The 15,748-nt window shown below is 40.2% G+C and overlaps 1 protein-coding gene across 1 annotated transcript; it reads left to right on the top strand.

The window, feature by feature from the left end:
* The first annotated feature begins 3,309 nt into the window (after nucleotides 1-3,309).
* On the top strand, nucleotides 3,310-6,232 carry LOC311132651 (uncharacterized protein). Its single transcript, XM_084165914.1, has 3 exons — nucleotides 3,310-4,349; nucleotides 4,602-4,754; nucleotides 5,453-6,232. Exons 1-3 carry the CDS (start codon nucleotides 4,248-4,250, stop codon nucleotides 5,621-5,623), a joined length of 426 nt encoding a protein of 141 aa, XP_084022040.1. The 5' UTR covers nucleotides 3,310-4,247; the 3' UTR covers nucleotides 5,624-6,232.
* The last annotated feature ends 9,516 nt before the right edge of the window (nucleotides 6,233-15,748 follow it).

The raw sequence follows: 15,748 nt of genomic DNA, 5'->3' as shown, positions 1-15,748 counted from the left end.
GTGAATTATTTATCAAACTATTCTGTGTCTCTGTGCGTCTCCCAAAAGGTTGTAAGTCTTTTGGGATTTAAGTAACGGACAGAGTCCCGATCTGCATAGTCAGAGATCTTTATTAATTGAGAATTCTGCCATCACAATTTCAGAGTCCATCTTTTATACTCATACGTCATACAAAAAAATCCCTCCCCCCTTTTCCACTCTAAAACTGCTCTCCTGACCATCAGTTCACACACACACACATACTCACATGCATACACACACACACACACACACACATGCATACACACACACATATATACACACTTTCTTATCATAGCCTTCTCCCTGCATTCCTCAGTTATCGCCGTTCTCACAATATTCTGCACCTTGTTCAATAACAGTTTCTCTCCTCCCTAAATTGGGAGGCCTCTTTATCTTGGTTTCTCAGTTGTCTGTAGACAGTTCTCCTTGTCCTTTGTCTGGCCTAACTCTTACTCACATTGCTGAATAGTAGCTCAATGTCATAGTCTTTACTGGTCCTACACTCACACATTCTAACACATTCCACACAGTTTCAGGGTGTAATAATTAGTCATTAATAATTAATATATCACTGTCCATGCACATTTAAGACCTGGAATGCCTTAATTGTGCACCAAAGTAAAGTCCATTCAACAGAGGTTACTAAAAATCTCTCAAACGTGGCAATATTCAGTTGTCATCTATGTGCTTGTAATGATTTTGCATCAGAAAATAATTATTTTGTACACAACAGCCATCTCAAGAGTAATGAAATTATCACTTGTATGTTTGTAGGCTGTAATTTTCATACAAACATTAATGGTACCTTTAAATCTCACAAAAATCGCAAACATTGCTCTCACACATGGTTGGATTTTAAACCTGGATTAGTCACAACTACTAGAGTAGCTTCACCATCAGGGGATGAATCACTTGCAAATAGTCAGGAAGAAGAGTTGTTGATGATGCCAATGCTTCTTCAGATTTGTATTGTACAGCTAAAGGCTTAGCAACTATTATTGAGGAAAGATTTGCAGCTTCTCTACTTAAATTAGAGCATTTGGTCCATGTGCCAAGCTCAGCTATTGATTAGTTTTCAAGGGAGCTCCATTTGATTTGTTCCGCACCTGTCCCTTTATCTAGTGACTGTTAGTGGCATCTTCCGTCAACATAACCTCCAAGTGAATGAATGAATCGACCATTAAAGAAATTGGTGTTGCAGTTTGTTCTGGTAATCCTGTGCACAAGTCTATTGAAAAAGGTGGTCATCTTAGCGCTGCTTATCAGCGTAAGCAATATTACAAGGGGAACTTCAGTGTTGTGGAGCCAATTGAATACATTCTCAACGCTAAAAACAGACACACTTTCCAGTATGTCCCAATACTGAAGTCATTACAGAAGCTTTTAAGTAGAAGATACATTGTTGATAAAGTAGTTGGGAGTCATTGGGGACAGCAGGACATTCATATTGGACCATCATATCAATACAAGTCCTACAAAGATGGTTCACATTTTAAGGATAACAGTTTTCTCTCTGGAGAATAGCTAAGGATACTCTTAGGTCTTTATGTGGATGACTTCGAAACGTGTAATCCCCTTGGCACTTCACGGAAGAAACACAAGCTATGTGTGGTTATTGGGTGTTGGCTAACTTGCCCCATGGGTCTCATTCCTCTTTATCATCCATTTATTTAGCGGTTCTGTGCAAGAGCAATGATGTTAAAACCTAAGGTTATGGTAAGGTTTTAGAACCTCTTCTATGAGATCTTCGAACTCTGAAGGAACTTGGTGTTTATGCCCCTCTACTAGGTGTATCTGTCAAAGGTACAGTACAGAGTGAAGTGGCTGACAATCTGGGAGCTCACGGCATAGCTGGTTTCATTGAGAGTTTCTTAGGGGAGTACTATTGCAGGTTTTGCACAGGAAAGAGTTGTAATATTCAGTTACATGAAGTTGCATCTGGTGCTTTCAGCTTGAGAACAAAATAAATTAATGAGACTCATGTAAAACAAGCTCAAGACACTTGTACAAACATTTTTGGGGTGAAGAAAGACTGTTTTCACAAGCAACTTCTCATTTTCACATCATCTCTGGCTATCCTCCAGATCTTGCACACAATATTTTTGAGGGTATTGTCCCAAACGAGCTGTCTCACTGCTTAGTATCAAGATGACTTTTTACATGGGATGACCTGAATAAAGCTATTCTGAATTTCTCCTACAAGTGGTCAGACAAGACGAACAGACCTCATGTGTTACCACACAGTTTGTCCAGTAGAAAAACTGTGGGTGGAAACGCTCATGAAAACTGGTGCTTGCTAAGGTTGTTACCATTTTTGATCGCCCCCCTTGTACCTGAAGATGAGCCAGCATGGCTTGTACTTATGGACCTGAAAGACATCATTGAGCTTGTTGCCCCTGTGCATAGGGATGATTCTATTTCTTATCTAGAAAGCAAAATAATTGAGCACAGGCATAGATACAAAGAGTTGTTCCCTGGCGTTAGGCTTCTACCGAAGCATGATTATCTGGAACACTACCCCCAGATGGTTATGTTTTTTGGTCCTCTTGTAAGGCTATGGACAATGCGGTTTGAGGCCAAACATAATTTGCTTAAAAAGCCATCAGAACCACAAGGTGCTTCAAATGTGCCTCTTTCAGTAGCCTCCAAGCATCAGATGATGATGATGATCGCTTACCAGTTGAGCTCTCCATATCTCAGCAAGTCTGAACTTGATGTCTCAACTGTCTCCACTCTCCCAGTGGATTTACTCAAAAATGAAATAGCTGAAGCCATTAGACAGAAGTACCCTGACACACCTGAGGTTCATCTTTCCCAGTGTGTGACAAGTAAGGGCATAACCTACAGGAAGGGAATGATAGTTGCCCATAAATTAGCAGGTGGATTACCAGATTTAGGTGAAATTGTTCAAATTTGCATTTTGCATGAGTGTGTTTTTCATTGTCAAGGAACTGTGTGGTTGGTACAGAGAACATTATAGAGCCTTTGAACTTAGTCCTGCTCCCACAAGAGATGTCACTAGTGGCACTAAGTGAACTGGCAGACCGTTATCCACTGGTTGACTACATAATTGGATCAGTCTGCATGGTGACTTTGAAATGGCATATCCAATAAGAGGTTAAGTATGTTTAGCACACACTGGTTGAATATAAATTAATATGCATGCCTGCCTAATCAGTAGAAAATAGATATGAAAACTATATTTCTTACAACTTTCAAATATAATTAACATTTTATGGACCATGAAGAATAATCTTTGACTGTCGTTCTTGTCTGTCTGCTTTGCAGACTAAGAAGCAAGATGTCAACTCCTGCAATCATGAAGATCATTCTGATTGATAGCGGCTGCCAGAGACTGACCTTCCCTTGTGGACTACCTGAATCTGTGACTGACCTTTTGAACGATGTAAAGAAGCAGTGTGAACTTCACGGCAACTTCAGACTTCAGTTAATGGACCCTATTTTTGGAAATGAGTTCTTTAACCTGACCTCAATGGCAGAAGTAGAGGACAAAGGTACTCTTAAAGTTATTGACATGTCAGAGACCCCCACAATTCACTGTGCTGAAACCTCCAGCAGTATTAACACCCCACTCCCGACATCCTCTGCCTTCAATCGTCGCCACATCGATGACTCGTGAACACTATCCAGTGGCTCAGTTGACACTGACATACTGTCTTCTCCAGAGTCTACTAACTCACGGTCCTCTTGACCTACTTTGTTCTGTGTGCCTCAATTCTCCCATGATGCCGAGCTAAAACTTCAGCAGGCCAATTCAGCTTACCTTGAAAGTGGCACTCTACTTGTTCCAGAGCCTAAGTTGAATTCAGACGTACTCAACGGCTTGTTGCAAGAAATTGTCCAGTATAAAGTTTATGCCACTGATGGAACAGGTTGCACAGAGTCTAATCAAGATGCATCCATGTTTGACTGAGAAGTGTTCCTTCACTGGATGTGGGGGATGGAAAACCAGTTTGAAATACAAACTGGCAAACTACCGCACTCGCCTGAGAAGACTGGGATGTCCAGAGGTGACGATAAACTCCTTGAAGCACAAACCTGCAGGCAACTCAAGTGCAGCCTATGGTGTTAAAAAGGCAAAGAGAGCAGAAGTGAACTTTTACCCACATATCCCTCAGGAGAAACAGAATAGAGCCACGAGGACATGCAGAAAGCTCTACTGTCCGACGTGAAGAAAAGGAACAACAGAGACAGTGAAATTCAAAATGGAGAAGACGTTTGCATACAGGAGACATGTAGTTGTCCGTGACGCACCCATGGTAGAGGACTTCATGGCAAGATGGCCTGCGCTCTTTGAAGTCATTGAGGTAAGTTAGCCATGCTTGTCTTATTGTTGATCTATTGGGCATGTTATCTGGGATTTGTTGGTGAAGGTAGAAGATAATTTTCCCTCAGCTTGCCACATAAGTGAGCCTTATTCAGAGTTATCACCATTTGTGCTGACTGCCGAGTTATTTCTCTCCCTATAGAGAACCCTATAGTCTGCTGCTTGTGTGATCATCTCCAGTCTATTTCCTTTCTGCAGTTTCTAATATAATTTGTTTAATTACTATTTTCAGGTCAATGCTGAGTTTAAGAGAATCACCACAACCCCACTCCAGTCCAAATGTCTTTCTCAACTTGATATACACTCAGATAACCTGCTGAAGTTCCAAAGAAGAAGAGGACAGCTGGGCAGAAGACTCATGTCAATCATGGCACCTATGGCTGATGTAAGAATTCCTTATGCTTCAAAAGACACATTGATATGTGGTTCTACACCAAAAGTTGACTTCAAAATGAGACATCAATTTAAAAATCCTTCTATTTTCTTAGAATAGCAACATAGATGTCGGACGATAATGCATCATAAAGGGAGTGTGTGTGTGTGTATATGGGTGAAGACCCAGAAAAACTTGTTCAGGAATATGTGGTATGTTAATAGATTGAAGTGTTTCCTTCTTCCTTACTTTCTCTTTCTCTTCCTCTCCTGTTCCGTGCCACCATCATATTATATCACTAGCTATTCTATTACTTTGTCATCTCCTCTGTCTTCCATCTTATTTCATTAGCTGCGGTTAGATGCACTATTTCTTTGTATTCAGAATTGTATCATTTTTTTGTTTGCATGAATGCTGAATACAGTGATCAAATTGGCTATGTCTCAAATGTAATCTGAATAGAATGGAAATCTTGGTTAGAACCACTTTTAATTTTAGCCTTTTAATAGGCGGTGTTCAAATATTACCAGCCGTTCTTGATTTAGTTGACACTTAAAAGGACTCCAGTCTTGATTTATTTCTGTCTGTATCATGCTCTTGTGCTTCACAAGCTATACTTTTTGCAATCTAGAGTCCCTAACTGTAAACACTTCATTGATGAATGATTCATTTTGTATGATTGACAAGTTTTGCCTTTGTGTCTTGTTCAGGGCATGGATGAAGAGTCCACCAAGGCAGCCATCGAGGGGATCTACATGATCAAAGACCATGCCGCAAGTGAGGAACCAGAGGACACTGGAATTGTCCTTGAAGGCATCAAGGTGCTGCAGGATCTGGGCAACGTAGCTTTTGCTGTTGCAATGCTGTTCGGCCTCATGTAAGCCATGAACCTCAGTTACCCTTCTGAGCTCCACTACACCTTTTGAAGTCTTTCAGAAGGTTTTTAGGGAACTGAATGGGACAAACTTTCTAACAAAGCTGTTGCATTTAAAAACAGGCTGTTTCAGTGAGCTGTTTTGTTGTGTGCTGTGTTTCAGACTGTATGTTTGACTTATGTTGAATTTATTAGATTGTTCACAAAAACTCAAAACAGAATGAGCATGTCCAAAGATGGAGCTATTGTGATTTTGTATGGTGTTTTGAGTAGATGCTCTTAATTTTCTTTGCTGCTTATAGAAAAAGTTCAGTTTCACTTTGTAGTGACTTTTAGTCAATATAATTAACATGCACAAATATGTACACATACCTACCTCATTCTTTGTCTATGTTACTCCTTATGAAAAATAACTATCTCATTTTGTAACAAAATGCATTAGAGAGAGTGCCCAATCATTGTTAGGACAACTCTTCTTATTTTATTTTTATACAGATACAGTGGGGAGAACAAGTATTTGATACACTGCCGATTTTGCAGGTTTTCCTACTTACAAAGCATGTAGAGGTCTGTAATTTTTATCATAGGTACACTTCAACTGTGAGAGACGGAATATAAAACAAAAATCCAGAAAATCACATTGTATGATTTTTAAGAAATAATTTGCATTTTATTGCATGACATAAGTATTTGATACATCAGAAAAGCAGAACTTAATATTTGGTACAGAAACCTTTGTTTGCAATTACAGAGATCATACGTTTCCTGTAGGTCTTGACCAGATTTGCACACAATGCAACAGGGATTTTGGCCCACTCCTCCATACAGACCTTCTCCAGGTCCTTCAGGTTTCAGGGCTGTCGCTGGGCAATACGGACTTTCAGCTCCCTCCAAAGATGTTCTATTGGGTTCAGATCTGGAGACTGGCTAGGCCACTCCAGGACCTTGAGATGCTTCTTACGGAGCCACTCCTTAGTTGCCCTGGCTGTGTGTTTCGGGTCATTGTCATGCTGGAAGACCCAGCCACGACCCATCTTCAATGCTCTTACTGAGGGAAGGAGGTTGTTGGCCAAGATCTCGCGATACATGGCCACATCCATCCTCCCCTCAATACGGTGCAGTCGTCCTGTCCCCTTTGCAGAAAAGCATCCCCAAAGAATGATGTTTCCACCTCCATGCTTCACGGTTGGGATGGTGTTATTGGGGTTGTACTCATCCTTCTTCTTCCTCCAAACACGGCAAGTGGAGTTTAGACCAAAAAGCTCTATTTTTGTCTCATCAGACCACATGACCTTCTCCCATTCCTCCTCTGGATCATCCAGATGGTCATTGGCAAACTTCAGACGGGCCTGGACATGCGCTGGCATGAGCAGGGGGACCTTGCGTGCGCTGCAGGATTTTAATCCATGACGGCGTAGTGTGTTACTGGGTCATTCTACAGATTCGGTGACATTTCAGTATTGTCAGTGTCCCAAGATGTACTAGTGTTATAACTTGTCAGAACATTTATCAAACTACACTTAAATTACAACATTTCAAAGTTTTACATGTTTTTAATATGGAGTAGAGAATATGATTTTAAACAGAGATGAATTTCAATACTTATATGTTTGCTTTTCTTAGGAGTATTAAGAATTTCGCCTGTCCCTATTGACCATCATGCAAATGGCGTGACTCATTTTGAGTACACAGTGTTAAATAATAATGTTTTTTTTTTGTTAAATTAATTGTATATGCCCCCTTATTATGCATAATCCATTTTCTCAGCATAAGACATTTTATTTTCTGAGAAATTCAGGCTTTTACCCCTGTCCTTGTATTTCTTTCAACCCCGTAACGCAACAATACCCCCACTCACAATTAAATAATGGTTTGATCCTGTGGACATCATTTATGAGGAAGTGACATCATACAAGTCTTCAGAGAAGCCTGGTGTGACAAGTGGTAAGCTGCTCTCTCACTTTTTATAAATATGTCATGTTTTTTAAGCACATATGGGCTTTGTCAATCTCAGGTATTCAACTCTGTTGGGGGGGGGGATTCATAGTTAAGATTTTACCAATAATTGTTTTTATAGCTATGAAGTATAACAATGTCTTTTGTTGAATAAGGCCATGTGGCACACTGCTAGCTGCTAGCATCCCGAATTAGCAACAGATTAGCACAAAATCTTCAACCCTGTCACATTCAACCCCATCACATTTTTCAATGTTACGGGGTTGAATGGCTGTTACAGGGTTGAATAGCTGCTAAATCTTAGCAATATTTAATGTATATTGGTTAATACCAATCATATTTTCTTGTTGAATGTTTGTTGTTTACGGTTTTACAGTATCAACTAAAAGTACAAGGAATTTTTGAAAATAATAACTTTAAAAAAGTGACAAGTAATTTGTTCTCTCTCCTATATACATTGACATATTTAGGAGTATTATCTGCAAGTTCATGTTCATTTTACTACATAGTGATTAAAAGGATACAATATTTAGTCTTGAAGAGTAAGCAGGTCATTGACTTGACCTTGACCTACAATTTCAGATTCAACAATGGAAAAAACAGCAGCAGAAAGGAAACACACATAGAGAGGAAGGTGAGGGACATCCGCGCGCCGGTGGTCAGGTAATTCTCCTGGAAATGTAAGATCTTTAAGACACGAGGTGGTGGTGGTCATGGACACACAATCAACAGAAAATAAAGTTTTGTTGCTTTAAAGCATAATTTGGTAATGCATAAAAAGACTAGAGAATGTAAATGAAGACTAGTCTAAAAAGACATACAGTATACTGCCTTGGCAACTGGTGCGTGAGGGGTTCATGGTCACTAGCCGACTGGTTTGTACTGACATATTTAGGAGTATTATCTGCAAGTTCACGTTCATTTTACTACATAGTGATTAAAAGGATACAGTAATTAGTTTTGGAGAGTAAACTGGTCATTGACTTGACCTTGACCTACAATTTCAGATTCAACAATGGCAAAAACAGCAGCAGAAAGGCAAAGATTTGCCAGTAGTTCCATCCACAATGCGGATCCACCAAGTTGTTTGTGTGGCTGCAAGGCAAATTGCCTACCGTGATGTAAGCTGTATGTGCACAGTCCACAACAAGAAACTGGAATGCCAGTGTTTCAATACACAACATTTCACATTTACCCCTAAAGTTACATCAGTCGTGTCACAGAGGGAGGTTGATTGGGCAAATCCAGACATATGCGGGAAATGGTGCGTGGCCAAATATGATGACGATTTCTATCCCGGAATAATTCTAGCCACAGATGAATCCCATGTGCAGGTCAAATGCATGTAATGTGCTGGACCAAATAGGTACTTCTGGCCACTTCTTGATGATATCCTGTGGTATCCATTTGAGGACATCTTGGAACACATTGATCCCCCTAAACCGGTGACTTCTAGGCACATGGAAATACAGAAGGAAGTGTGGGCTAGGCTCTCTCAGTAAAAATGGTGAACAAACTGTAGGCTTACCTATAGGTTATTAATGGTAAGATGTTTGCTTAATGTTCAAACATTCAAACAACACAGACATTCCTGCCATTACTCTGGATATTTCTATGAAATCAATGAAATGTTGTAACTGTTGTTAGTTTATTAATGTGTTTTAATCTGTCTAGATTTAATCTTGATTGTTTAAACTTTAAAAGCTATGTTGACAGTAGTTTAAAATGTTAAAAAATGGCAACATGTGACCTACAGTGGGGAAAAAAAGTATTTAGTCAGCCACCAATTGTGCAAGTTCTCCCACTTAAAAAGATGAGAGAGGCCTGTAATTTTCATCATAGGTACACGTCAACTATGACAGACAAATGGAGGGAAAAAAATCCGGAAAATCACATTGTAGGATTTTTAATGAATTTATTTGCAAATTATGGTGGAAAATAAGTATTTGGTCACCTACAAACAAGCAAGATTTCTTGCTCTCACAGACCTGTAACTTCTTCTTTAAGAGGCTCCTCTGTCCTCCACTCGCTACCTGTATTAATGACACCTGTTTGAATTTGTTATCAGTATAAAAGACACCTGTCCACAAACTCAAACAGTCACACTCCATACTCCACTATGGCCAAGACCAAAGAGCTGTCAAAGGACACCAGAAACAAAATTGTAGACCTGCACCAGGCTGGGAAGACTGAATCTGCAATAGGTAAGCAGCTTGGTTTGAAGAAATCAACTGTGGGAGCAATTATTAGGAAATGGAAGACGTACAAGACCACTGATAATCTCCCTTGATCTGGGGCTCCACGCAAGATCTCACCCCGTGGGGTCAAAATGATCACAAGAACGGTGAGGAAAAATCCCAGAACCACACGGGGGGACCTAGTGAATGACCTGCAGAGAGCTGGGACCAAAGTAACAAAGCCTACCATCAGTAACACAGTACGCCGCCAGGGACTCAAATCCTCTGTCCCCCTGCTGAAGCCAGTACATGTCCAGGCCCGTCTGAAGTTTGCTAGAGTGCATTTGGATGATCCAGAAGAGGATTGGGAGAATGTCATATGGTCAGATGAAACCAAAATATAACTTTTTGGTAAAAACTCAACTCGTCGTGTTTGGAGGACAAAGAATGCTGAGTTGCATCCAAAGAACAACATACCTACTATGAAGCATGGGGGTGGAAACATCATGCTTTGGGGCTGTTTTTCTGCAAAGGGACCAGGACGACTGATCCGTGTAAAGGAAAGAATGAATGGGGCCATGTATCGTGAGATTTTGAGTGAAAACCTCCTTCCATCAGCAAGGGCATTGCAGATGAAACGTGGCTGGGTCTTTCAGCATGACAATGATCCCAAACACACCGCCCGGGCAACGAAGGAGTGGCTTCGTAAGATGCATTCAAGGTCCTGGAGTGGCCTAGCCAGTCTCCAGATCTCAACCCCATAGAAAATCTTTGGAGGGAGTTGAAAGTCCGTGTTGCCCAGTGACAGCCCCAAAACATCACTGCTCTAGAGGAGATCTGCATGGAGGAATGGGCCAAAATACCAGCAACAGTGTGTGAAAACCTTGTGAAGACTTACAGAAAACGTTTGACCTGTGTCATTGCCAACAAAGGGTATATAACAAAGTATTGAGAAACTTTTGTTATTGACCAAATACTTATTTTCCACCATAATTTGCAAATAAATTCATAAAAAATCCTACAATGTGATTTTCTGGATTTTTTTTCCTCATTTTGTCTGTCATAGTTGACGTGTACCTATGGTGAAAATTACAGGCCTCTCTCATCTTTTTAAGTGGGAGAACTTGCACAATTGGTGGCTGACTAAATACTTTTTTTCCCCACTGTATATAGGTTATCAATGTTAAGATGTTTGCTCAATGTTCAAACAGACTCCTGCCATTATCAGATGGATATTTTTATGAAATCAATGAAATGTTGTTACTGTTATTAGTTCATTCATGTGTTTTACTCTGTCTAGCTTTCATCTAGATTCTTTAGATTTTAAAAGCTATGTTGACAGTAGGTTTAAAAATGTTTAAAATGTTTAAAAAATGGCAACATGTTAGTGATCTCAAAAGATAAAACATATGACACGTGATGCTTTTCACTCAACCCTGTTACATGATTTTCAACCCTGTTGCGGTGCATTCATCCCTGTTACGAGATTATTTTTTTACATTTTTGTATTAAATACACAAAATATAACATCAATAGTGTTTTTATTGTGTGTATTAAATCAGGGTAAATAAGGCTATTTCAATTTTGTAAGGAATTACGCAGCATTCTTGCACATTTCTTGCGAAAATGTGGAGTTAGATTAGACATTTCTTCATCGTAAACTGGAAAGGATGGTGCTGGTCAGTTTTTCTTGATTTTCTCTTTAATTACAATATGCCATTATTTACAAGGGACATCTAAACTGTGAGATTATGCCAGAAGCTGATCTCAAGCTTATTGGAAAAATGAATAGTTGAATAACAAAATGACTGTGACGGGGTTGAATTAAATTGGGACTTGTTTGAGAAAATAATACAGAATAATAACTTAATACTCTACATTGAGATGGGAAAATGTATTTTCTATCAAGTACACACATTACTTTGTCACATCAAATAAAAAAAAGCTTAAGATTTTAATGTTCATTGTTTCATCCTCCTCAATCACAAAAGGCACCGAATCTGTAGAATGACCCTACTAATGGTTTTTCTTTGAGACTGTGGTCCCAGCTCTCTTCAGGTCATTGACCAGGTCCTGCCATGTAGTTCTGGGCTGATCCCTGTAAAACAAGCTCAAGACACTTGTACAAACATTTTTGGGGTGAAGAAAGACTGTTTTCACAAGCAACTTCTAATTTTCACATCATCTCTGGCTATCCTCCAGATCTTGCTCACAATATTTTTGAGGGTATTGTCCCAAACGAGCTGTCTCACTGCTTAGTATCAAGATGACTTTTTACATTGGATGACCTGAATAAAGCTATTCTGAATTTCCCCTACAAGTGGTCAGACAAGACGAACAGACCTCATGTGTTACCACACAGTTTGTCCAGTAGAAAAACTGTGGGTGGAAGCGCTCATGAAAACTGGTGCTTGCTAAGGTTGTTACCATTTTTGATCGGCCCCCTTGTACCTGAAGATGAGCCAGCATGGCTTGTACTTATGGACCTGAAAGACATCATTGAGCTTGTTGCCCCTGTGCATAGGGATGATTCTATTTCTTATCTAGAAAGGAAAATAATTGAGCACAGGCATACATACAAAGAGTTGTTCCCTGGCGTTAGGCTTCTACCGAAGCATGATTATCTGGAACACTACCCCCAGATGGTTATGTTTTTTGGTCCTCTTGTAAGGCTATGGACAATGCGGTTTGAGGCCAAACATAATTTGCTTAAAAAGCCATCAGAACCACAAGGTGCTTCAAATGTGCCTCTTTCAGTAGCCTCCAAGCATCAGATGATGATGATGATCGCTTACCAGTTGAGCTCTCCATATCTCAGCAAGTCTGAACTTGATGTCTCAACTGTCTCCACTCTCCCAGTGGATTTACTCAAAAATGAAATAGCTGAAGCCATTAGACAGAAGTACCCTGACACACCTGAGGTTCATCTTTCCCAGTGTGTGACAAGTAAGGGCATAACCTACAGGAAGGGAATGATAGTTGCCCATAAATTAGCAGGTGGATTACCAGATTTAGGTGAAATTGTTCAAATTTGCATTTTGCATGAGTGTGTTTTTCATTGTCAAGGAACTGTGTGGTTGGTACAGAGAACATTATAGAGCCTTTGAAATACAAACTGGCAAACTACCGCACTCGCCAGAGAAGACTGGGATGTCCAGAGGTGACGATAAACTCCTTGAAGCACAAACCTGCAGGCAACTCAAGTGCAGCCTATGGTGTTAAAAAGGCAAAGAGAGCAGAAGTGAACTTTTACCCACATATCCCTCAGGAGAAACAGAATAGAGCCACGAGGACATGCAGAAAGCTCTACTGTCCGACGTGAAGAAAAGGAACAACAGAGAGACAGTGAAATTCAAAATGGAGAAGGCGTTTGCATACAGGAGACATGTAGTTGTCCGTGACGCACCCATGGTAGAGGACTTCATGGCAAGATGGCCTGCGCTCTTTGAAGTCATTGAGGTAAGTTAGCCATGCTTGTCTTATTGTTGATCTATTGGGCATGTTATCTGGGATTTGTTGGTGAAGGTAGAAGATAATTTTCCCTCAGCTTGCCACATAAGTGAGCCTTATTCAGAGTTATCACCAGTTGTGCTGACTGCCGAGTTATTTCTCTCCCTATAGAGAACCCTATGGTCTGCTGCTTGTGTGATCATCTCCAGTCTATTTCCTTTCTGCAGTTTCTAATATAATTTGTTTAATTACTATTTTCAGGTCAATGCTGAGTTTAAGAGAATCACCACAACCCCACTCCAGTCCAAATGTCTTTCTCAACTTGATATACACTCAGATAACCTGCTGAAGTTCCAAAGAAGAAGAGGACAGCTGGGCAGAAGACTCATGTCAATCATGGCACCTATGGCTGATGTAAGAATTACTTATGCTTCAAAAGACACATTGATACAGTGGGGGAAAAAAAGTATTTAGTCAGCCACCAATTGTGCAAGTTCTCCCACTTAAAAATATGAGAGAGGCCTGTAATTTTCATCATAGGTACACGTCAACTATGACAGAGAAAATGAGGAAAAAAAATCCAGAAATTCACATTGTAGGATTTTTAATGAATTTATTTGCAAATTATGGTGGAAAATAAGTATTTGGTCAATAACAAAAGTTTCTTAATACTTTGTTATATACCCTTTGTTGGCAATGACACAGGTCAAACGTTTTCTGTAAGTCTTCACAAGGTTTTCACACACTGTTGCTGGTATTTTGGCCCATTCCTCCATGCAGATCTCCTCTAGAGCAGTGATGTTTTGGGGCTGTCGCTGGGCAATACGGACTTTCAACTCCCGCCAAAGATTTTCTATGGGGTTGAGATCTGGAGACTGGCTAGGCCACTCCAGGACCTTGAAATGCTTCTTACGAAGCTACTCCTTCGTTGCCCGGGCGGTGTGTTTGGGATCATTGTCATGCTGAAAGACCCAGCCACGTTTCATCTTCAATGCCCTTGCTGATGGAAGGAGGTTTTCACTCAAAATCTCATGATACATGGCCCCATTCATTCTTTCCTTTACACGGATCAGTCGTCCTGGTCCCTTTGCAGAAAAACAGCCCCAAAGCATGATGTTTCCACCCCCATGCTTCACAGTAGGTATGGTGTTCTTTGGATGCAACTCAGCATTCTTTGTCCTCCAAACACGACGAGTTGAGTTTTTACCAAAAAGTTATATTTTGGTTTCATCTGACATTCTCCCAATCCTCTTCTGGATCATCCAAATGCACTCTAGCAAACTTCAGACGGGCCTGGACATGTACTGGCTTAAGCAGGGGGACACATCTGTACTGCAGGATTTGAGTCCCTGGCAGCGTAGTGTGTTACTGATGGTAGGCTTTGTTACTTTGGTCCCAGCTCTCTGCAGGTCATTCACTAGGTCCCCCCGTGTGGTTCTGGGATTTTTGCTCACCGTTCTTGTGATCATTTTGACCCCACAGGGTGAGATCTTGCGTGGAGCCCCAGATCGAGGGAGATTATCAGTGGTCTTGTATGTTTTCCATTTCCTAATAATTGCTCCCACAGTTGATTTCTTCAAACCAAGCTGCTTACCTATTGCAGATTCAGTCTTCCCAGCCTGGTGCAGGTCTACAATTTTGTTTCTGGTGTCCTTTGACAGCTCTTTGGTCTTGGCCATAGTGGAGTTTGGAGTGTGACTGTTTGAGGTTGTGGACAGGTGTCTTTTATACTGATAACAAGTTCAAACAGGTGCCATTAATACAGGTAACGAGTGGAGGACAGAGGAGCCTCTTAAAGAAGAAGTTACAGGTCTGTGAGAGCCAGAAATCTTGCTTGTTTGTAGGTGACCAAATACTTATTTTCCACCATAATTTGCAAATAAATTCATTACAAATCCTACAATGTGATTTTCTGGATTTTTTTTCCTCATTTTGTCTGTCATAGTTGACGTGTACCTATGATGAAAATTACAGGCCTCTCTCATCTTTTTAAGTGGGAGAACTTGCACAATTGGTGGCTGACTAAATACTTTTTTTCCCCACTGTATGTGGTTCTACACCAAAAGTTGACTTCAAAATGAGACATCAATTTAAAAATCCTTCTATTTTCTTAGAATAGCAACATAGATGTCGGACGATAATGCATCATAAAGGGAGTGTGTGTGTGTGTATATGGGTGAAGACCCAGAAAAACTTGTTCAGGAATATGTGGTATGTTAATAGATTGAAGTGTTTCCTTCTTCCTTACTTTCTCTTTCTCTTCCTCTCCTGTTCCGTGCCACCATCATATTATATCACTAGCTATTCTATTACTTTGTCACCTCCTCTGTCTTCCATCTTATTTCATTAGCTGCGGTTAGATGCACTATTTCTTTGTATTCAGAATTGTATAATGTATTTTTTTGTTTGCATGAATGCTGAATACAGTGATCAAATTGGCTATGTCTCAAATGTAATCTGAATAGAATGGAAATCTTGGTTAGAACCACTTTTAATTTTAGCCTTGTAATAGGCGGTGTTCAAATATTACCAGCCGTTCTTGATTTAGT

This window comes from Coregonus lavaretus, assembly GCF_964263955.1.
Source record: "Coregonus lavaretus genome assembly, chromosome: 7".
Lineage (NCBI taxonomy): Eukaryota > Metazoa > Chordata > Actinopteri > Salmoniformes > Salmonidae > Coregonus > Coregonus lavaretus.
Note: the sequence above shows the minus strand (reverse complement) of the source record. Positions and strands in the feature narration are given on the sequence as shown.